This window comes from Centroberyx gerrardi, chromosome 20 (genome assembly GCF_048128805.1).
Source record: "Centroberyx gerrardi isolate f3 chromosome 20, fCenGer3.hap1.cur.20231027, whole genome shotgun sequence".
Lineage (NCBI taxonomy): Eukaryota > Metazoa > Chordata > Actinopteri > Beryciformes > Berycidae > Centroberyx > Centroberyx gerrardi.
In genome coordinates this window covers 11938508-11962911 of record NC_136016.1, presented here as the reverse complement: position 1 = coordinate 11962911, position 24404 = coordinate 11938508, and the positions used below count along the sequence as shown (strand labels likewise).

The following is a 24404-nucleotide window of genomic DNA, read 5'->3' as shown; positions in this document are numbered from 1 at the left end:
CTTGGCAGGGGAAAGAGCTATTGGGCAAAATGAGAAGAAGAAAGCAAAACAGGAGAACAGTCTCTATCCGAGTTGATCTATAAATATTTCTCTTCCAGTTACTGACCACCGCTAAGAAGAAAAAAAATTTAATAGGCGGGTTGGGATTAAATATTCTTAGAGAAGTCTGTGGCGTGTTATCGTCCTCTTTCATCTTTGCTGCAGGGTTCAGAGCCGTCTGTCAGGACTGTGTGTTCTGCACATGGACTGTATTTTATCATAGAAGGACGAACTAAGGCATAACAAAGCGAACAGGAAAAGACGCTGGGCAAAAAAACTCCAGTGCATTAATTCCAATGAAGCATAAATAAAAACAAACACTGTCTGGTTCATAAAAACTTTTCAGTATCACCTGTGCTGTAAACGAAAAGCGATACAGGCAATTATTTACTGGACCATGTCTCACGGGAAGAGGAAATACAAAGCGTGACCCTTGACCCTTGGGTTTCTTTCACTGGCGTGGGTTTTTCCACCTGAGCCATGAGGGTACTTTGATCCCTGTGTTTATTCTGCAGGGGAAAAGACAGAGGGAGAGAGTCGGGTTGCCGTGTTCTGCACCGCACCTCTTCCAGGCTATCTGCAGTTAGAGCAATAAATAAGCATTTAAACACTTGAAACAGGAGAGCCATTGTTCCTTTGACAGCAGATGAAAGTAATTTGCCAAGTACTTTTATGATCAAATCCAAGACACACCGGAAACAGAGTCACTTCAATATGGAAAAGCTAGAATTGTGAATTGTGTAATTCTACAAACATGTGCTTATGTTTACTAAGAATAGCATCGCCACGATTTAGCCTGTCTGCACATAAGATTCCCAGCTAAGCTGGAACAGGAGCTACAGGAAATAATGAAATGTGAGGACCAAAGGCAAGGAAATGCCAATGGGAAGAGGAGGCCAGCTTTCCTGCTTCCTTACCCTCCTCCATATTATTGGAGCCTTCCGGTTCAAATCTTGTCTAACTCCCCATAGATGGGTTCAAAGGTCAAATCACTTGGAGCAACTCACACACAGTCAGACAAACGGGAGTTTTGAGAATCATTTTCGCACAATATTCCATTGGTGTAATGATTAGTTGAATCTCGTAATATCATTTAGCATGCTAACCATCTCTAACCCACGAGAAAAATGCAAGTAAGCTGCAGTCTTGGGTAAACAGTAGTTACAAATAAATCTTAGCCTCTGGTTTAATATGTCGAACCAGATGTTGGGGCTTACCACATCAGAGCAATTCAGATAGTGTCAGATACTAAACTGACTTGCAAATAGTTTAAATATTCTGGCACTCATTGTGTTGTGCTATGTGATAAGCTCTACCCTTCATGTACTCCAACCAGGTTAAAACAAACACTAAGAATTATTTGAAAATACTTTTTGACCCAGGTCTGGTAGGCTGAGAGCCTGTCAAGTCCCTCTCAACTGTTTTTCACTCATCTGCTCAAAAATGGATAAAATAAAAAAGTCATTCATAAAGAAATGTAGACTGGGGCATCACTGTCAGCAAAACAAGCCTAACAGCTTACATGGTGTACTGCTTGTTAGCTATTTCATCTGAATATCAGACACCCATTTGGAAGAAGAATTTAAAAAATGCTACCATAATTGTTTTGGAAACACATGGCGGGTTGCCAGAAACCTTTCCTGGACTCCAAGGGACAGACAAAACAACACTGCCTTATAAAGACAAGCACTTAGCAGCGATAACATTGTGCCAGGCTAGTGGGCTACAAAGACAAGTCGTATACATACGTACATGTATAGATAAGCTTGCAGGATAGTCAGATTTATGCAGAGGACCTTTACTCACTATTGTTAGTTTGGAAAAGCTTCCTGGCTTCAAGCAGTCTTACCTTCTTTTGTCTGTATTTTATCTGTATTTAGACAGGGTGGGAGTAGAGGGCAGCATTCAAGCATCCACCCTGCTGAAGTGTCCTTGAGCAAGTCACTGAACCCCTCTGACCTGCCTGGGGAGGCGGCAAGCAAAAAGACTATCTCCCTATTGGACTCAATAAAATATCAATTTAGAGTGAGTTTAGAGAGTTTCTGGACATAGAGGGATTGCAGTATGAAAATGGAAACTTGTGACACTGTAATTCCCCTCACTCTAACCCATTATCCTCCTGCCAGGAGTCACACGTAAGGCCATATCAATTGGTTTTCCATTGGACATAAACACACACTGGCTGTTTTGGGGACTGAACCTGTGACCTTCCAATTATCGGACAGCCTCTGTACTCACTGTGGCCCAATGGGCTGCGCCACACAAGTTTGATCAAAGAAGCCTTATCTGCTGACTGGTCAATTCAGGCAGAATTCCCAAGACCTCTACAAGAATGTAGCCTGACTGTTTTCCTACCAAACGTCTCCACAAAAAGACTGGGCATCTGCTGTGTTCTATTTAGGGAGGCTCTGTGGAACAACACTCTCCAACAGGCCAGACTGTTCAACCTCAAGTCAAACAAAGTAAATGTCAACTTGGACAAGCGAGTCTGGCTAAATGGAGGGGAAACGAACAATCTTCTCCAAATTGCTCTTCACATGCAGTCACTGGGGGACTTGATTACCAATGCAACATGGCAGGCAGTTAACTCCGAGGCTCGGTTCCCACGTACCGGGTGAACTGCGCCCAGGAGAGATGTGGAGATGTGTACCAACCGTACTTCTGTTGGTAACTACACCAGGACACAAAGAGGCCATTAGTCGCCTCATGTCCTCGGTATCCCTTCCTCAAGTGGTTCCGCTCCCACTCCTACTCCTGCTTGACTGCTGGAGACATGGACACACTCAGGCATGCATGTGTGTGTGGATGTATGCACACACACACACGGAAACACACCCGGAGACTGAGGGGAAAGGAGTAAAGAGGAAGTGCTCCTGGCTGGTCACACCCTCTGCAAATAACAATCTGCACACGCCATCTCCGGACCGAGCTGTCCAGCTGGAGGGAAAACAAACAGACAGAAAAAGGGGGAGAGCCGGGAAAACGAAGCCTGGTGCTCTCAGGTCCTCTTGCTTGGCTGCCAAGGCTACTGTACACACCACAGCTTATCACATTTAAGAGCTAAGGCTATAAAAATACTGTTCATCCGCGCTGTCATGTCCATGATGAAACGACCAACCTTTATTTACCCAGGGAAGATTAGCTGAGCACTTGCACTTTTTTTTCAGCACCACCCTGCTTCACACTCATACAGTTACACAGATGTACACCGCAGAGTTGCCCACTAAAACCAAGTCATCTACTGCTGATTGCTGAGCCGCTCCTCTGGAGCAGCTGGGGGTTAAGCACTTTGCTCAAGGGCAACGCAGCCTTCGTTTAGGAAGGGGAAAGCATCACTCACTTTCCCTACTCAGGAAAACTGGAAGGAAAACTTTGAAACTGTTTGTGAAAGGTGCTGCACACCAATTTGATGAATATCCAGGGATTGTGAAGTACAAGAATAACACTAGACAAAGCACTAATAGTTATGATAACTCAAGATTCAAACTCCTAACAGCTGACTTTACAGTATTGTTTTCCTGTTTCAGGATGGGTTGACAGAAGCACATATTATGATGATCATTATGATATATTATGATGATCATTATGAGCCTCTTCAAGATGTGTATATGTTTATACATGCACGCCATAACAGAATGTTTTACATTTCCAAACGCAGATTAAACCTCAAAACATTAGTAAACAGATCATGACAGACATGCTTGAAATTAATGTTTGCTGATGCTGAAACAAACATTGTAGAGGCAGAAGCAAGACACTAGAAAACCACTAGACTACTTCTAGAAAAGACCTTTTGGTATCAACAGCTACTCTTGCACAGTAGGAGTAAGTGGCTCTTCAAAATACCAGGGCGCATTACACTTGTTTATAACATCAGGCTGATTTTCTCTATTTATAGGCCAGCTGGCAAATCTGTGTGGGCAAAAAATGCAACAAAAATCACAAATGCTTTGGTTTATAGGACATTCTGTGCTATAACAAGAAAGTTCTAGCTAGCTCTGTTTGGCCATGTAGGGGAAACCAGACTACTGATCTACAGGAGACTGAGCCATCAAAACTGCATCCTTAAGATCATCCAAATATTTACGAGCCATTGCTGTGAATGTAAATATTAGTTACCTGGGGTGTCTAGATTGGATGGATCAGCCTATAAATCTCGGGAAATAACTCAAGCACTGAGGCTACAGTGCCAGCGGCGTACAGCATTAAGAAAATGATGCTAACTGTTCCATCAATTGCCATTGTGTTGCCGAAGACCCGCTGGAAAGGCAACTTCTTCATGTCATGCTCATGTCAGATAAAATCAGGGACTAGTGAAATGAAAAAGAGCATCTAAGGTAAACACAGAAAGAGTTCAATCGTTTGTGACAGCGGTTCAGACACAAGCCTTTAAAAAGCCCTTGTGGTGGAAATGTCACACCTCGCTGCATTAGGAGAAATCTGCATTGATGATGTGCCTTTGATATCAAGTGAGACTGTGCAAAAGTTTGGGCACATGCTGCTGAGCACTAAACACCATCCCACACTCACGCTGTTCTGGCATCAGTTTGCACTCTCCCCACTGATGGCTGAGGTGAGGAAAGGAGATGGGGAAGCTGATTCCTAGCCAAAGCCCACTCCACTTACCTCCACTCCCTTCATTCACAAGCATGGCATGCTTGACATCATGCTTGACACTGAGCCACTGAAAACACAGCTGATGCAAACCAGCCTGCGTGAGAATCTGTTTGTTCAAATGGTGCAGTATGTGGGAGTCTGTGATTCCTTGGGTGGAGTCTGGTTCAAACACAGTCTATTTCACAGTGAACTACCGGTCTGACGGAAAGACAGCATCATAAGGAATGTCACCAGTCAGTGGCTCACTCCAGTAAAAGATAAATGGCTATTGTTGTCACTGCATAACTTTGCAAATATGTAATAACCACAAGAGCTACTCAAACAAAACAGGGATTTCACATGTGAGAGTGAGCCAACTCAAAATTCAAACTCCCCAGTCAGGTGGCAGTGACAAAATAAACACAAGACCATGTTGAGCTGTTTGGCCCGTTCTGTTCATTCATGTCTATTTTTCAATGATGACAATAGTGAACAGTATAGCAGGAAGCAACATTTTGACACACCTTCATTGATGGTATTCAGTGTAACAATTCCAGTCTGTGTGAGTGTAGCACCTGTTGTGGTGCAGTAGCTGCATATCAGGATGAACTGTTGTAACTATTCTAATTCAAACTACAGTGTTGAAAGAAAGTAAGCAAATTGATTCCCTAGACCTGAGACAGCACATTGTCTCTCCTCCTAGGCGAGTAGCTGTAGTAGCTTTGGCATCCCATTGAACCGCAAAGGTGAACGACCGCAGTCGCTGCTTACCTGAGTTTTAGGTTAGCCATGAATTCTTCCAAAGACACGTTGTCCAAAAGCACAAAGTCAGCTTTCCCAAACTCCAGACTCTCGTGTTCTGCCATACTTGTATCTTCTTCTTATTCGAGCTCGAGGAAAATATGTTCTCCAACAACTTGTTACTGCTTTGAAGTGCCCACGACAGCAAAGGTAAACAATGGCGAGCCGCACTGAGCACCTTCTCAGTTGCGAGATGTATGGTCGAATCGCATTTTTTACTCATGTAGTAGTAGTAGAAGTCAAATTGTATTTTCACTCATTTTACATTAAGGTTGCAAAACGGTACAAAAAATATACAGTGAAAGCAAATTTTGTGTAATTTTGTCTGGCAATCGCTATCTTTTTGTCAAAGTTCCAGCGTTTTAGTTAGAAATGGCAAACTATCCCAAAATATCTTCATATCCATACAAAGTTGCTGCTGCTTTTCGCCGAAATGTATCCTTGTCCCGTTACACCAGGAGCCAACCCTCCTTACACGGCTTCTTTTTCCTTGAGTTTCTCTCGTCTCGTCCCGGCTGTCTGCCGACCAATAGGATTCCAGCCGCCTCTTCCAAGCCCCGCCCTCCGCCCTGTTGAGGTGTTGGTCAGAACTGGCCTGTGTGTAACTTCAAAACTATTACAAATATTTCTGCAGACCACTGTTCTACTGTTCCTTATACATATTTCAGTGATGACGGGTCACCTCTAAGCTGTAAAACACTCGGAGGAAACCATAATGTTTGGCCTTCACTCTTATGATGCCCTCTATTACCATATAAGGGAAAATTAGAGCTCATCAGCATTTGGTCAATGGGATTTGAAGTATGGGATTTGATTTGAGCTATATTTAGGGGATTCAAAAATGTTGAGAAACATTAAGCAGAGGCTATGGCATTCTCTAATAAATGTACTGGATTTGAGCTATTGTTAAGTTGAATATTAACTGTACAAGTCTGAATATACATCAGTGCTTGTGCTCAGCCTTGTTGGAGCGGACTGCTCCCTCCTGTGTGCTACAGCAGAAGACTCCTCTGCTCGGAGGTTGTTACTGAAAACCAGGAACAGGCTGCTACCAGACATCACTTCACCATGGTTGCATCGATGCTAGTGTGCCACCTTGTGTAAGACAAAGGTAAATGCATGTATTGATATTCTATTCTATTCTATTCTATTCTATTCTATTACACTATATTCTATTGATAGACAACTGCTGGCCAAGATTAGACACCAATACTAATAAACAAATACATTTAATATCAATAGCCTAAAAGTAAATTATTGAATCAATTCACCCCCTTAAATACAATTTATCAGAACACCTCATTACAGTCATAATGGAATTAGAAATGACAAACATACTTAGGTTTTTTTATAATGATAACATTTACATTTTAGGCATTTAGCTGACAGACTTATCCAGAGCAACAGACAGTGAGTGCTAGAATAAGCTTCAATTCCTGTATCAGTAACATTACAAGCAACAAAAACTCGTGGGAAACAACTTGAATGAAAGCATGTTTTAGTCCAACAAAACCAATAGAGACTTTTTCTAGACACATCCTTCAGAGAAATACACATTCCAATACATTCTATTCAAGGCAACATCTAGATTATACGCAAGTTAAAAATCAAAATATACTGTATTTAAATGTTTTACAATATCATATTTTTTTTTATAGCTGCATTATTTCCACTGTGCAAGCAGTGAGCCCCCAAATGTAATGGTCATGGAAGCTGCGTTGGCCCAAGAGCTGCCGCAGTTGTGGGTGACGAACACTAAAGCCCCTCTGCGCAGGAAGGTCATGTAGGTCGACAGGCTGCCGACAGTGGAGGGACTGGAGACGTGGGTGTGAGAGACAGCGACCCAGTAACCGTTGATCACCAGCCACAGATCTGTCTTACGACCGTTCTGACCCGTTTGGGTGGAGAAGAAGAACTGGTAGACTCCTTTGACCGGAGCCTTGAACACCCCGGTTCTCCTGTTGAACGCTCGGCCCACGTTCACCAGCACCTTGCTGTACCTGATCTTGTTCACCTTGCCTGAGAGTTTGCCAGGGTAGGAGGCAAAGAAGTGGATCTTTCTGGATAGAACTGAAAGAAGGTGAGATGTTATTATTATTATTATCAGTAGTAGTAGTTGTAGTAATCATCATCATCATCATTTGATTTCACAGAAAGCAAGGGAGCAGATTTCACCAAAAGAAACTTAACATTAAGAATATCTTTGTGCCTTTATGTTTTCAAAGTAACGATGAGTGTTTAAGACTCTAATCAGAAACGTAATCTCTCACTATGGAGAGGTGAGGTGAGGGGCAACAGGCCCAAGACCCGTCTGGAGTCCCAACTACTAGTTTAAGAAACCAGGGTTTAGAGGAAAAACCAATGCCAGGTTGGACATTACAAAAACTAAGTAATAATCACAATTCTAACCAATAACATGATGACAGGGACTTACGTCTTCTCTTCCTCTTACACCTCCAATTAATCTTGTCTCTGCTCACACAGGACTGATTTCTTCTGCACCTCCCACATACAAGGGTGTTGATATCTGAGAATAGACATACGGTGTCATACAGTGCTGCACCTACAGATCATACTAAACCTGCATGAAGAAAAGCAATACTTGAAGCTTCCAGACTAAAGCATCAAGATCTCTACAGAAGCACTGCAATTCAGACATGCGGTCCAGTGGGGCTCAAGTTCCTGACCTGCAAGTGCTCTCCTTTCTGTATTTTTAAATAAATAGTTTGGTAACAGCATGTCCACATCTGTCTCTCCCCCAAAGTTAGTGCAATTAAATCAATTGTAGGTGAAGGAGTGTCATTTTCTTTCTTATTGTTTTTTTTTTTGAGCTCCTGTCCCCCCATAATATCTGCCATAATCATAAGCAGAATTTCATCCCAAAATATTATAAATTTCATCCCATTCCCAAAATAAGGTCTCAACCATTTGAAAAAATGACACCTGCTCTTATAAAAGATTGCTTTCATGAAAATAAAGCATTATGGGTTACTATTAAAGTTATGAACCATCTTAAGAGCTAATGCTCTTGAGGATAGAATCACCATCAATCATGTTTTTGAAATACTGGCTGATGAATTTCAGGTATATTTTCCACTAAGGACATACAGAGTATTTATTTAATACCTGCGCAGTAAGCCAAATAGCAGGATGTGGGCTTGGCGAACTTGTAGACAAAATAGTTGCCACGACACTTCTTGACCTTGATGGGGGTGGATTTGAAGGCACAGCAGTTCTTCTTCCAGTGGCCGCACACCCTGCGGGTGACAACGCCTTGCCTCCTCTTAGGGTGCGGCCCCGCCAGCCACAGCGGGGCGTGGGTGCCACATTTGTTCACAGCCACACACCTCTCAGGCATCTGCAGACTCTTGCCGTTGTAGAAGAGGCGGTACCAGCCTTTGGTAAAATCACCATCATCATCATTATCATCATCATAGCACTTTCTTTAGGTTTCTCAAGGTTTCTTTAGATTTTCAGTTTATTTTAGGTTCTCTTTAGGTTTCCTTAAGGTTGTTAAGTTACCTTTCCATTTGGCATGGCGGTCACACATCTTGTACTTGGTGGTGGTGTTGGTGGCGCGCCAGGCTTGGTCCAGGACTGTGTAGTGGTAGCAGGGGTCGACAAGTGGCTTGGAGTCTTCCTCAGAGGACCACAGGTTGTGTTCCTCCTCGTGATTTGTACGGTAGTCAAGCATAGTGGTTTCTGCAAGGCAAGTGAATTTCCACCTCTGAGTTCAGATTTCAGTGAGGTCTGACTGTATGTCAGAATTGGCTCTATAGGGTACAGCGGAGCGTGGCACATAGAGCATTGAGAATGAACTCATGTAAATCATTCTATTTGATGTAAAGAAAGTTGCTCATATTTTATCTACCAACCTACTTCCTTCGTCATTTTCTTCTCGTGGCTTGTTATCAGCATCTGTGCATAAAGAAATGTTGCATATTCAGCGGTTGATATATGGAGAGAACTGTCTACAGGAGCTATTTAATTCTAGGAAAGCTGTATAGATGCTACCTGATTCAGAGCATTCTGCTGCTGCTGAGCTGTTGTTTGTTCACACCTTAGACTCTCCAGCTCCTGCAAATGACAGCATGCTGAGTATTTTTTGATTACAGACTGATACATGGTCGACTATGTAAAAATCAACCAACCAACCAAGCAAGTCCCTGTACATTTATGATACTTGAGGTATCTGATATCTTATTCTGATATTTCATTTCATATCTAAAACAGACAGAGGTGCTGCTAAGGTCTGAGGTCTCTGATTAAATGTGGCAATTTGCAGATAAGTTCAGAAATCCACAAAATCCTCTATAAATCCAGCATAACCCCCAAATAAGTGCACCAGGATATTGTAAAGCATATGATAGACAATAGACTGTACTTTCATTGATTCTATAATAGACTATATATTCAACATTCAATTTTACATGTAATGTATGCTGTATATTATATCACCTTATACACAGCAGCAAGTTGCACAGCCAAAGGTTGATCGTCTATGTTCCAAAGCTTCAGCTCAGACTAGGAAAAAATGAACTATATGTCAGACAAAACTTGAGTTTATCACACAACTTTCTCGTGCTTAATATAATGTAATGTTCTATTCTCTTTATAAGTTTAGTGTGACAAAAGTTCAGCACGCACAGTGCTGTCTTTTCGCGTTAAAAACATCTGGGAAAACAAGAATATTTTTGATGCATAATGTATGAGTTTTATGTTATGTTCCATCTGCCTTCTAGCTTTTCAACATCAATAAGCGAAGCTGATACTCACAGAATTTGTGTTCCCAGAACAGCCAAATGCACAAGATGACAACATCACAAACACAGCGACAGCTAAGACGACCATCTGGGGACAACAGTTGCACAACCGTTATGTAAGAGGACATTTATATGGCTTCTCTGATAACCCTAATATTAATCAAATGTATGTTTGCATTTGTGTATTTTTTTGGAGAAACATAATTTATTTCCAGATGCCTTGGAATTATTAATGCCATTTTACCATTATAGAGCATATGATTTGAATTCCCGTGGTAAAAAGTAAAAAATGAAACATTTTCATATATTCACTGTCTCTCAGGAATGAAACATTTTACAGATATGGAGAACAATTTTAGATGATAATTATGGTGAGAATTAAGGCATGGTACATTATTTTTTGCTGGAAACAGACAATACCTGGCTGTGTTATGGAGATAAAGTATGTGCTAAAAGTAAATGTACCTTGAACTATGCAATCACCAGCTTGCTGTTACAGAGCAGTTCACCAGAGAGAGGCCATGTGAATGCTGAAACAGAATAATATATCATAAGCATCTTGAAACACAGTTAACATGCCTGCACCAGCCTTTTCAGATAATGAAGCTCTTTCAAATGTGTTAGGATGTATAAAAAGTGTAAGTATATTTCACATAAAAGTATGTCAAAGTATTTCAAAGTTTCCCCTACCTCTTCATGTACGCATGATGAGAAGCTCAACCGCTGTCAGAAGATGACCTTATATACTCATCAATAGGTGACACAGTAACGCAAAAGCTAAGGGGAAGTTATGGACTTCAGTTTAACAGCATCTTTCCCACTCATTTAAGGTGTTACTTTTCACAGACTAGATGCAGACGTAGGCATGAAATAATTACAGTGTTGGCAGTTTTTAAGTCAGTATGGTCAGCAGAGTCCAGGGTAAAAGTTGCTCTTTTCTCAGTAAGCTACTGTACATAGTCTGATGGATGAATAGCATGAAAATGGCCAAACCAGAGTTCAATTCAGGGCTAAAACTTGTCTGAAACAGAATCACTTATCAAAATAACACTGTCAGCTAGTTGAGTAAATCAGTTCAAGTTTAAGCTGATTCAGCTGATTAAGATTTTTTTTCTACATCTTTTTTACTGTGTCCTTATTATTAACCTCCACTGCTATGGATAAGAACATGTATACACACTGAGACAGCCTTATCCTTGAAGATTGGAGTGGAATTGGGATCTGGAACATTACAAATGATCAAGTTGGAGGCAGGTGATGAAGCCACCACAACATGGCCTTGCACGTACCAAGTTAAATAAGGGCAAATAATTCACATTAAAACTCATCATTCATTTAGGAATAGAATCCATATTTGATCATTAATGTTTGAGACATTTTGCTTTAATGAGCTGTTCTGGGAACTCAGAGATCAGAATGTATAACACAATATAGATAGAGATATTATAGGCCAAATGCATGGTGAAGGCCAAATTTCTTTTATCAGCACACAATAAGAGCAGCAACATACTGTATATTATGAATGCAAATAGCCTACTCTTTTTTTTCTTTGCTCTTTCTTTTTGGTCATATGAACCAAAACGAATCATATACAGCAAATTCTGTTCATTTGAGGATTTGAATGATAACACTATGTGAACCAATCCACCCATTATAAGTGGATGCTTCTCCCACACAGACCAGTAGGGGGCAGCAGCAGCTATTCCACTTGACTACAGCATCTGGCAGCAGTCCCCCAACGTCCCAGTATTTTTGACTTGAAAAGAAAGTGGGTAGTGCTCCAGTGATGCAGTGGTTTTCATGACAGGATGATTGACAGGAAATAGAGTAGAGGGAAATTGCGACAGCACATGTGCTCCAACTCAGGCACTTGCTGCACATGATGGCACTCACAGAAAAAGACTCGACAACACTAAGCTGCCAGAGCGCTCTGGCTGCTTTGCTGAAATGACAACCATCCCTTCATGAAAAACACTTGGCATGGCAGCGCGGTCTCTGTTGGCAGCTACTGTGTTGACAGGCCACTATCACACACAGGCTTGGCCATTTGCAGTGGTGATGTGATGCTCGGTATCAATAGCTACGTCAGTGTGGGATTTGACTCTGTTGAGCCTGTTTGGGCTAATGCAAAAGAGATCTGATGGATAAACACAAATGTACGTGCATATTTGATTATCTTGTGTGTAGGATATTTAAATACATCCAAATGACTGGATTTAAACCTGGCTTCCTTTTGTTCCATTCTTATTCTTCCTCTAACAAAGAGGTTGTACTAATTTGTCTGAATCCTGATACATTCTTTTTTTTTTTTTTTTTTTTTCCCAATGTGTGGTACCTTGACAATGGTGTCAATCCTGATACATTCTAACACACAGACCATTGGACATGGTGTGTATGTCACTGTACTGTAGCAGTTGTTCTCATTGCTATGGATAGTTTATCAGCCTGTTGTTTATCTGAGATAAGGAAGAGGGCACTATGGGATTCCTTCCACCTCTCATCATAACTGTGTTGGTCCACATTGCCCACTGGGGGTGAACACTCTGGCTGGCTGGCCTTATATGGATCTGCTGCCGTTGGCCTATGAGCCATAGAGCCATATGAACATGACACTGACTGTAAAGTGAGCCTCGCTTGACATATGCCACCTTCAGGATCTTTCACTCACCAGCAAAAATAGAAGGGCATCCCCGGAAAGAATAACTTGCATGTAAAGATAAAACCTGCACGTACTGATGAAAAAATGACTAAAATATAAAATTCTCTATATTTTAAAGAAGAGAGGGCAGTCTACTTAATTTAGTATTTCTACTTTTTTTGTTACACAGTGGGAAAGTAGAGGGAGACGGTAGAAAAGAGACAGGAAAGTGCAGATGTCTCCCTATTCACTACACCACCCTGCTGCCACAAATGTAAAGCAATATACTCTTTAAAGCTATTTTGTTGATCATTTAGATGTATTGCTTTCCACCATGGACCTGTTTCAGTCCACAGTACACAATCATACCAATACTGACTGAAATGCAAAGCATGTATGCTTCAAGTAGTCATCAGTTGATAAATACTATGCCCACACATCAGAATGAAAATCAAATTTATTGTATTTACATGCAGCAGAAATTTGACATTTTTGAAATTTGATGTACTGTGTTTAACAGACCAGCAGTATAAGAGACACAGGAGAGGGAAACAGATCACCACTGCTGCTTCTCTAAGGGAATGAATTTCACACAGGGCAAATATGTGACACAAAAAAGCCAACAGAAGCCATCTATTATTAGTTCTCCCTTCAGGCTCTTCCTCTTTCACTGCCAAACTCTCATATCCCCCTGAACCCAAACAAACCTCATGACAGTAACTTCTATTCCCCCCTAGTGACCTCTGCCTCACTTGGCACTGGGCCAGACTGGGCAAGTTCTATCATCGTTGTCATTCACTCTTTAAAGCTAAAAACGGTGTCACTCTTTATACCCAGAGGCGGATCGGGATTGGGAACTTCTACTGACAGGCCCACGTGCCCAGTAGGACTTAATGTGCCTGAGGGTCTGGTGCTGCGATGGCTGCAGGGTAGAGTTGCTAAACTTGATCTCATCACTAGCCTTAGAATAGATCCTATAGCAGCAGGGCAAACCTCTTCATGCTTCATTGTCTCTCCCTCTCATCATTTCCCTTTACTTCCCACACCGCAATACACATTGAAAGTACAGAAAGGGCTGCAGCACAGGGACCCGTCTGTCTGTCTGTGTAAACTCACCTTCATATATTTACTGACTGATATGAATGTACTCCATCATCTCTGTGCACCTAAACCAACTGTATTCCCAAAACACAGTATGTAGTATAAAATAAGACAAGGCAGGCATTTTGCACTGAAATTGTTTTATGGGTGTTTTATTGATGGGATTCTATTTACAGTATTTACAATTAACATTAACATTTCGTGGCATAAAATTTAGCTATAAAAATAACTTTTCAAATATGATTAAGATAAATTTAATACAAAAGCAAACTGTTCATTCCAACACATATGGACCCAGGGCATCTTTTTTTTTTTCCTCATATGGCACAGTGCGACGCATTGTCTGAGACTGGCCTTGCCTTATGGGATCACAGACTGCTAGAGAACATAAACATGACATGCACTGCCTTCTGGGATCTGTAGTAATAACACAAACTTCCACTGAACTCTGCTACAAGCATTAAAACCTCCAACTGAGAGGCAGTGAAATGTTCCGGTGCAGTTCCAGACCAAGGCTAGCTATACAATATGGTATCAGAGAGAACTTAGGGATCTGTGGTAGTTTCAACCATATAATACTATCATGATAATACATAAAAACGAGTGGATCAAGTTGAACCTGGTCCATGGAACTGACGTAAGAGAACACAGTATCTTACCAGTCGGTGTGAATAATGTGATTAAACTTTAAAGGCTGAAATGTCCATGGTCTGAACAAATATTCATGCAGACAGCACCACTCAACCGCAAAGCCATACATTTGCTCGAACCATCAGACCCCACAGTGTTACAGTACTTAAATCTAACAAGGTTTGCACCATCAATAGTATTTTAAATAGTTCAAGTAATTCAATTAAATGGCCCTTTGGGTGTCTTGCTACTTTAAGGCAGGGGTGATATTTTCTGTCTCAAAGAAGATAGGATCTGCTTGTCATGACTTTCAATTATTCAGCAACAGATTCCCCTGTTAAACTGAATCGAATACATTCCTATGCCCCTCCCTAAAAAGCTGTTGTTTACTTTACTGTATGTAAAGTGTCTTGAACTGGAATACTTAGACCTTCCTCTGTATTCTCCGTTGGTCCGCTCATATTCCTACTGGCACTTATTCAGTCACACACCACTACACCCATCTCTGTTACATGCTGGGCGTCACCTCTGTGTCTCCCCACCTACTCTCCCATCTCACAAGAGAGCCATGACTCTGGGCTGCCTGTCTGCACACTCCCTGCTGATGCTGGGTGTATTTCTACAACACTGAAGCTGACAAGAAGAAGACAAAGTAACAAAGTAACAAAAATAAGTCTTCAGTCAAACTTGCAGGTATTCTCTGTTAGTACCCATTTTCTATTTGTCTATTTTCTCATGAAGAACCCAAAAGGACAACAGGCGTTGAACAGAGGCATTGCAAACAACATGAACATGCTACTGCTAAAACCAGAATGAAATATAAAAACACTTTGTCCCCTCTAGTCTGGAGATGACCCTCTCAGTAGAAAGAGGTTAGGTGCGTCTGGGAATATGAAGACAGATAGACTGACAGGCAGGCATGGAGGCTTCATGGGATATCGGCCTGAAGCACCAGGCCAGCAGGGCATCTTCACTTGGCCATCTTAAAGTTAGCAAGGTCCAGTGGTTCTTTACTGGGTACACACCAGTCGTCGGCCTCCTGGCTCACTTTGTAGTTCTTCAGAGCCGTCTTGTTGTACACCGGCAGCCTCTCTATGGAGTCTGTAGACAGCGCCTGGAGGACAGAGTCAGACATGTAATTATAATGGACCAGCGTTGTTTTCACTGGCTCCACAGCTCTGCAGTACATCGCAGCACCTTTCTGAAACAGGCTTGTGTTCACCCGCAACATGTCATTAGAGAATTTAATCGCTCTTGTCATGTGCTGTACTGACTTTGAAATGCTTGGCCTCTTGTCACACTCTCATGTATGATCACTGTGTCTGGCTCACCTTCAAGTAGAGGACGGCGTCTGTGCCATAGCCCTCCATGGAGTAGAGCTGCATGTCCCCCTGGAAGTACTTGGCGTAGAGACGAGAGATGGGCAGACCGTAGCCAAAGCCCGCCTGCACAGAGAGGAGATCAAGGCTTTACTGAGGCTTTGTTCTCTGCTGCATAGGAAGTAGCGGTGCTCTTCCATGGGGCAAACAGAGCTTTTGTCAAGTCTGCTTTGTGTATTTTAGGCTGTTCTTATTGAGAAAAAGGGATACCATTTTTTTTAAATCTTTAAATAGCAAAGGCTAACTGAGGACATAGAAACTTGTGGGCTACACCAGATGAATGGCATGTGGTACAATTTACTGTGTCTTTATGCCTGCTAGTAATACAGACAGCAGGCAAAAAGAACAAGAATGCTTATTTTAGGTGCATCAACAATCTAAAAATATGCGAACCGGCTAGGAGTGCAACTGGGGTAAGAAATGTAGCTTTCACACGAGTGTGGTTTTGTAAATCCTGCCACCCCACTGTGTGCATCTCTACTCACCAGTGGAGTCCGTGCGTGATCTCCTATCTGTGGAGCAGGGGCTGTGGAGAACATGTAGCTGAAGAGGTTCTCGATCCTGCGGAAGGGGACACCGCCACCCTTGTCACTCACCTGGGACAGGGACAGAAACAGAGTGGTTGGACAGTGCAGGGAGAAACGTGGGAGAGAGAGAGAGTGAGAGACAATGAAGTGAGGAGCTGGAACAGCGCTCAGCCGTAGAAAGGTGCAGACGGTGCCAGGCAGACAAGTGGGTGCATGTCATGAACACTTGGGCTCCACTCAAGGGTAGAAGCCAAGTGGCTCCGTTTGTCTGTTTTGCATATCGTCATGGTAATGGCGCAGCAGGACCAGTGAATTCTCTCCGTGTCATGTGTTATGTAACCGGCGGCCAGGTGTAATGCTTAGAGCACAGCGAGAACAAGGAGTCTCGGTGATCAAGTTACAGTGAGACGAGGTTAACAGGCTCTTGAATATGGAGATTGGCACACAACCCGTCTGGTTAATCTTATCTGAGCTTAGTGGCTTTGCTTACCATTAAGCACTGACGTAATGAGGGGCAAGTCATTACATAACAGGTTTGAGGAAGGATTTGGGTGGGGATGGGAAAGAAACAATTCATCATGACAGCGTTTTTGTGTTTCTCAGTGTTTGTTTATGCAATATTCAGTGGTGAATGACAGGGGTATTTTTAGCTCTGAAAGCACAGACATGCAAAATCTAGTTTGCAATAAGGCTGCATAATTAATTGATTTAAAATTGAAACTGATTGGAACAGATGCGATATCTACACCGCAGAGGATGATGTGATTTATTAAAAACAATTTTCTTTCTTTCTTTTTTCAACAGTCTTTTACAGGCATCATTAAACTCAGCAAACAGATGCATGTCCGCTGGAGAGCAGATATTCAGAAAGCCAATGGCTATACCGAGTTGGTATGTGGATACATGTACATGCCGGCATACTTGTGTGGATTTAGGGCTCACTACTGTGTGAGAAAATCTTTCTTACATTCAGAAGTTAATGTTGGCAGGTATAGATTTACAGTACCGCCGTTCATCACTGAAGCTCTCTGCCCTTGTCATGAGGAAATATGAGGTTTCGACTCTCAGGGTCACAAGGGCTGGAGCCTATCCCAGCATGCACAGGGTGGAAGGCAGGGAGACACCCTGGACAGGTCGGCAATCCATCATAGGGCTAACACAGATAGACAGACAAACACACTCACACTCCCATTCATACCTATGGGCAATTTAGAGTCTCCAATCCACCTGACTTGCATGTCTTTGGGCATGGGATGAAACCGGAGCACCCAGAGGAAACCCACACAAACACAGGGAGAACATGCAAACTCCACACAGAAAGGACTGCGGCCAGGAATCAAACCCAGGAGACCTTGCTGTGAGGTGCCAGTGCTAACTACTGAGCCACCCACTGCAATTTCAGTATTTACCAAAATAATTGCCCTAGTTTGCAACCTACCTTAATTGACATGTCCTCTCCTCCAAGAGATACCATGACTTGAATGGGTGGGAGGTTGTTGCTGCTGTCATGTTGCTCAATGGTGGCCCTCATAGCATTCTGCAAGGATGAAAAAGACAAAATATATTGATAAAACCTATTTTAAAAGTCTATGAATCTATATGAGTGTAATAGGGTGTATAGTAATTATCATTCATTAGTATATTATAACAAACTATAGGTTGAGCCATACCTTGAAGAGCTCAAACAGCATGTGATAAAGATGAGAGGGCACATACACAATGCTTATGGGCAGGTTCTTCTTATTGCCTGCATGGGGGGAAGAAAAAAAAGTGTGTTTCACAGTTCCATCCACCTCATTCAAAATTCATTACCGTCGGCACTCATGGACATTTTCCATCAATGGCAATTATTCTGTCCTGCTCTGGTTATATCGTTTGGGGGAATGGAGAGGAACGAGTATGTGTGTCAATATTGTCTGATGCAGTCAGCCGGCCCCACTTAGCCATTACTTCAGCTTCAATGCTATAATTAGAAGCCCCTCAGGTCCATCTGGCTGAGCGACAATCTACATACACACACACACACACACACACACACAGAGGGCTCTGCTCTATTTGTCCATTATTTTAATCTCTTTAAACCTCCAAGAGGACTTTGGCCCTTTGGCATTTCGGCATTAAGAGTAAATATGTGTTTGTATTTAATCTGCCAGATTAAATGAAGGCAATCTTACTGTTCATCTCTTGCAGAAGCAGATCAGGGGAGCTGAGATAGTACTGGTCGCACAGCATCTTGGCACTGTGGAAGGCATCTGACAAAAATAATAATATTAATGTTATTATAATGCAGAAAGAACAGAATTGCTTTTATCAACACATGATAACATGAGTAGGCCAAAGTACTGTACAGTGTTGGTTTTGCAACAGGAATTAATGAGAGCAGCTTTTGGTGAATGCAAGGAGTAAGACAATAAGAACTTTAAATTAAATGCAAGGATTTTGAAAGGAGAGAAAATCCTTCCAAAGTTACAAAACATGTCATCAAAACTATTGTGGTCCACACCATCGGAATCCAGCTTTGATGAAACATAATCCGTCTAACCCCTGTAACTTAAGACAGGATCCATATTTACCTTGGACCACCTCAGTGACTTGACAGTGAGGGTCGATGCTCCCGATGGTGTTGGGATGAACTGGGTTGGTTGCTCCATCAAAAATGAGAGCTGCAGAGAAATAAATAATCTGTCAAGCTAATAGTGCGTTATCTGCAATTAGTGGATCATCAACACATCAAGTAAAGTAATAAGAAAGATGTGCTGGGAGTGAAAATATAGAGTGTATTGGTGAAAGCTTTGGTGCAAGTAGAGGAGGAAGGTAGGAGGGAGGAGGTGAGCTGTAGCCTGTAGAGACGAGTTTGCAGTCTGTGGGGGAAGATAAGACTGAGATGCAGAATGCTGCTGCTATGAGGAAGCTGACTGTCATTATTCACCTTCAGGTTAAACATTTTCCTCCATGCAGCAGCACTCTCTGAAGTACCTCTTCAGTGCTATACACTCACAATCTTTGTTCCATGTTACTACCTTGACAAGTTGTCAATAACATATGGGAACTGAATGGCACAAGATGAGCCTAGAGCCAGGAAGATGACCCTGTTCAAGTCTTTTATTCTATTCAGCACTAGTCTTTGAAACACTATAGGCAATAAAGAAAATCAATGACAATAATCCATCAACAGTATGTGAAGAGTTTTGTTCCAAAATCCAAACTCCCAAAAACTCGGTGTAGTCCTTTAACTGCTGTCCCAGTTAACAAAGATGCCCTAAATGACAAGATATGGATATGCAGGTTTTGAGGGATTATTTCCATTTCAATTTCTTCCTGTGGGTGTCAGGTGATTGACAGTAAGCAGAGTGTAATGTAATGCAGCAGTGATATGAAAACACTCAACTGGGGCAAAATGAAATAACAATAAAACAGAAACTTTGAAGGGAGGAAAACAAGCCCTAATATCTCCAACTATGCTGATTGTGTACAGACACCAGGAACAATGTAAAAGAGAGGGGCAATGATGAACATCGGTAAAGACTTATTGTGCATATTGAGTTGTGAAATAGAACTTTTCATATACTCTTCAATGACTGAAGATGACTCTCATGCCGAGTGGAACTCACTGTGCTGGTTGATGAGCATGCGGATAGATATGCGGCTCATGTAGAAGCGGTCCAGAAAGTACTGGATGTTCTGGTTGGTTACTGGGTCCTGGGGGAAAACCTCTTTGTACTCTATGATGCCCTGGGCCATGGTCGGCACCACGTCGTTATGCCTGTTCCTGATGGTCACTAAGGCATCAACAAACCTAGGGAGGGAAGAAAGAAAGACAGACGTCTAACTAACAGGACTGGGGTGATATCACTGTCAATGGGATAATTAGGGATTATCAGGACAACACAGTAAAGAGGGAAATGAGCAGGAAATCATGAACAAGAGTAGTGTGTCCAAAAAAGCAAGAGCATTTCATGTCTGGGACCTACACCAAAGCCAAAACAGAAATAATAATTTCCATAAATATCCAAGTCAAACTAGAGTAGCACTCCTCCTCTTTCCAAAACACCAGCTTAAACACAAAGTCTACAACAGTGATTTTCAACCACACTGGTGGCTGTGTGAATTCAGCTGCACCTTGAGACTGTGCTTAAACATAAACAAACATTAAAGATAGACAAAAGTATTACATTATTGCTCTTGATTGATGACTGGCAATAAAGTTTTTGAACTGAATTGAAATATTTTAACTTCAAATGGACACAGTAAAGTTGGGATAACACATATTTTGTCAAGGTGTGAGATGTTGTCTAGCAGCTAGCTTCATCTGGCATGATTTAAACCTAATCAATGACTGCTGTGCCATTTGTTTTTGTGTATGTTTGTGAAAGGACTAGAATGACAAACTCCGTCAGTCAATTGCATGAATGAACAGAAGAATGAACAGGATGATTAGGAACTTACTCTCCCAGGACTTTGTGATCATCAGGATTCTTGTCTAGGAACTCAAGGATCTCCATTAAACTCTGGATGTACCTGAGACAAACAATCACACACGCAGACACACACACACACACACACACATGCATGTTGTTACATGCAAGACAGACTGTTGAAAGCACACCCTGTAATAATCCTGTTTATGAACTAAGCCTTTGATAGAATACATGATATCAAAAGGTGAAGTCTTTTAATTCCTGGCAAGGACATGTTGGTCAAAACAAATTTCTGCATTTGAAGAGACGCATGATTCCCCACAACAGAAAGAGAAGTCCACCGTGAAAACAAGGTCATGTGATGAGAAACTAGGGTGAAGTTCACAGCTGAGAGCCCCTCCCCCTGCACACTGCTATTTGGACAGAGTACAAGTTGGTCAAAGGGTGTTCATTTGGATTCTGAATGTGAGGTTCTGCCTGTGAGAAATAAACAACGTCTGTCTGGCCTACTGCATGGCAATAAACAAGTCAACAGCTGTGACTGCTCACTTTTCAGGAGGAAGGGGGTGAATTCTGGCACTGAATAGAGTTGTAATTACAGTATAATGAATAGATACAGCCAGAGTAGATACAAATTCACTCTCACCTTTCTTTCTTTTGTTTTTGTTTGTTTGTCCTGTACCATGGGTCGTAATAATAAACAAATCAATCAGTTTTGTCCTGAAGGCTCTAATGAATTATACGGTTTGGCTTACCAGCTCTGTACTATTTGCACAGACGGGGTTGTGAGCAGTTTGTCAGGCAGGAGGTTAATTTCCTTCATAATGTTTGACAGTCTCACAGGGAGCTCCTGCCTCAAAAAGACAAAGGACGTCTTCTCACATGCATTGATGGAACCTGAAACAACACAAAAAATAATTAAATTAATTGGATCTTTGTATTGTTTGTGAAGTGGTATGTAGGCCTACTGATAAAAAGGCAATATTATTTATGAAGGGTTACAATCCAAAATGTCATATATTCGTTCTGGAAAAGTTTTATTAACTGAAATTGAGTAAACATTCAACTCAGTCAATATTTCAAATGCCCGGATGATTCTATTCTCGAAAACACAGCTACTTTATAACTAAAAATGTGCTTTAATTTCATGCCAGCTATCATTTTGTAAGGTGTTGTTTTTTTCTCAAATGGTAAATATCTCATTTTGGAATGAAACATCTTTTTCAACCATTTGAATATAGTTACAACCCTTGCAACCAAACCGTTCACTATCACTGTTTACTACTGTTTACTTTCACTGGAATAGCCTGCATAATGTCCCATGTATGTAAAGATACTGTACAGATTGCTGAACGACTTTTCTTATTATTGCTATACATTAGAAGCCCTGCAGTCATACAGTGTGTCTGTTTTGTTAAATCCCCACAGATCCACGGGGCAGTGGATGCACAGCCTCAGCTGTTTCTCTTGCAGCTTCATTTGCATCGCGCGTGAGCTTGCTACAGATCTGACGCAATATCCCGCACTATGAAGTACTGTGGCTACAGACTGACAGGACAGACACTGAGGCGAGGACTTCTCTCATAACAAAACTCCCCCTCCAATACATGTTAATGTAGCACGCTAATGACATTCTACACATTTTATCAAACAAGGATAATCAATATGCATTACAATCAAATATTTGGTCAATGAATTGCTGCACAATTCTGACCAGTTTTAGACGAGACAAGCCATTTTTGCACGTTTGTGACATTTCAAACTGCCCACATCTCTCTAAAAGGAGATCAATGCTACTCACCAAAATCGAGAAATTGTTTCATAGAGAGTGGAGAAGGCGAAAATTTAGAAAAATGTTCGATGTGTTTAGGCACACTGGCCAAAGAGGCGTTTTTCATGATGAATCTTACGAACTTCATTGTTGCTGTTCTGGGTCGTGGCGGGTTTAGTATTCTCAAATGTTTTTACAGCAACGTCCGACTGCAAGGCTAGACTCTTGAACCTGTTATCATGTTGGAGAGTGACCGGAGGGGAGAGTCAGCCAGCAGAGGGAAACTTGCGTGGTGTAGCCAATAGAAAGACGAGATTGTTGATTTACAACCATTTTTAGCCAATAGAAATTGTTGGGGGAGGGACTATTAGACCAGGCGTTTGGCTGCGGCAGGAATGTATTCAGTTACAGAGAAGGCAGGAATCTCCCTCAGAAGCAGGATCCAGTGGTGATGTTCATAACACTGACAAGGCACATTTATAATCCTCATCAGGAGAAAACAATACAGAACATTAATAGCTTTATTTTCTGGAGTTGTTTATGTGTCTCAGACAATGAGATGTCTGCCTCTAATCTCTGAGTTTGTAAAAACCAAGCTAGGTATGACCAGTGATGGGCTGGTAAATAAAAAGGTGAGTAAAGTTTGACCTCCAGTGATCATCATCAAACAACTATCAAAACAGTATGAAAAATTATAATTATGTAATCAATTAATTATGTAATGAGAAAAGCATATATTTTTGATCTTTTGACCTTCGAAACCACTTCTGAACCACTACAGTGATTTGTTTTCATCATCCGTCTCCCTGATATGTTTGTATATCAGTATGCCAACTTTTTCAAGACATAGGACATACTTACCTGTCATCTCTCACAATGTTTTCTTTTTTTTTTTTCTATTGTTTGTACAAAAGCCTGGCTTCAATCCCTGGTTTGTCATATTTTTCCATTCATAAAGTTAAAGTTAAAGATTGTGAAAGATGTGTTAGTCGTAACATAATGTGTTGTCCTGTAGCGGATACATAGATGTGTAGAAAAGCACAAAACAAGTTATAATATAAAGCATGATATTATATATTATTATATTATTAACCTAGTAAAATGCATGCAGGAAGCCAATCCAGGCCACCAGTCAACCAAAGGAGCTCCTAATGGACAAGGAAGGCATCTGGGTTCATAAGGCCTTGGGCAGAGCTGTACTCCAACATTATAGTAAGGAAGGACAGTAAGGAAAATCTATTTTTTCTCAAAAAATTGTAGTTAAAGAGAATGATGCATTTCACAGTTTCTTAGGAGAATGCCATCCACCTCCATCCTCCTCCTCTTCTGTCCCAAATCATCACTTTGCAACACCAATAATAACCCAGTCAGACACCCTCTGCTGCTTGTTTTCTCCTCTTTTGCTAATGGACAGAGGTTCTCCCTCCATGCATGATGTGTTGGAAACGGGCCACCCATGGTTCTGAATAGAAATGCCTTTGTCAGGGAACACTGTGTCCTGGTCAAATGTTCCATTGCATAACCGGTGGCTGTGTCAGTAAGAGCGGGTTGTCCTTACAGAACCAGTCCCTGCCTCTTCATCAGCATATCAGTTCATACATTTTGAAGTAGCAAGCAATAAGTGATGTAACAAGTAATAAAGGAAAACAAGTCAGGCATCTCTGCATGGGAATTAAAAAGTGTGAAAGTAATATTAAAATGAGATCTTTATCTGGAAAACATAAACACTTGCCAGAAATCT

General features: G+C 41.5%; 3 protein-coding genes across 3 annotated transcripts in view; all 3 read right to left on the bottom strand.

Moving 5' to 3' along the window:
* The window catches only part of myo1d (myosin 1D), an 85572-nt gene extending 79730 nt beyond the window's left edge, over window positions 1-5842 (bottom strand). The window contains exon 1 of the mRNA XM_071910064.1: window positions 5407-5842. Within this exon, the coding sequence (XP_071766165.1) occupies window positions 5407-5501 (95 nt within the window). The 5' untranslated portion in view covers window positions 5502-5842. The remainder of the gene's footprint in view (window positions 1-5406) is intronic.
* Window positions 5843-6785: 943 nt separating this feature from the next.
* Window positions 6786-10956, bottom strand: LOC139920139 (uncharacterized). The gene is made up of 10 exons (XM_071910070.2): window positions 10890-10956; window positions 10665-10729; window positions 10213-10287; window positions 9895-9960; window positions 9451-9513; window positions 9312-9354; window positions 8959-9138; window positions 8563-8832; window positions 7871-7963; window positions 6786-7506 (listed from the first exon to the last, which is right to left on the bottom strand). The coding sequence occupies exons 3-10, from the start codon at window positions 10285-10287 to the stop codon at window positions 7100-7102; spliced, it is 1197 nt and encodes a 398-aa protein (XP_071766171.2). The 5' UTR covers window positions 10665-10729; window positions 10890-10956; the 3' UTR covers window positions 6786-7099.
* Window positions 10957-13557: 2601 nt separating this feature from the next.
* pdk2a (pyruvate dehydrogenase kinase 2a) lies at window positions 13558-22876 on the bottom strand. The gene is made up of 11 exons (XM_071910061.2): window positions 22694-22876; window positions 21648-21789; window positions 20921-20992; window positions 20086-20270; window positions 19048-19137; window positions 18649-18726; window positions 18145-18221; window positions 17913-18011; window positions 16433-16543; window positions 15900-16013; window positions 13558-15682 (listed from the first exon to the last, which is right to left on the bottom strand). The coding sequence occupies exons 1-11, from the start codon at window positions 22809-22811 to the stop codon at window positions 15539-15541; spliced, it is 1230 nt and encodes a 409-aa protein (XP_071766162.1). The 5' UTR covers window positions 22812-22876; the 3' UTR covers window positions 13558-15538.
* Window positions 22877-24404: the final 1528 nt, after the last annotated feature.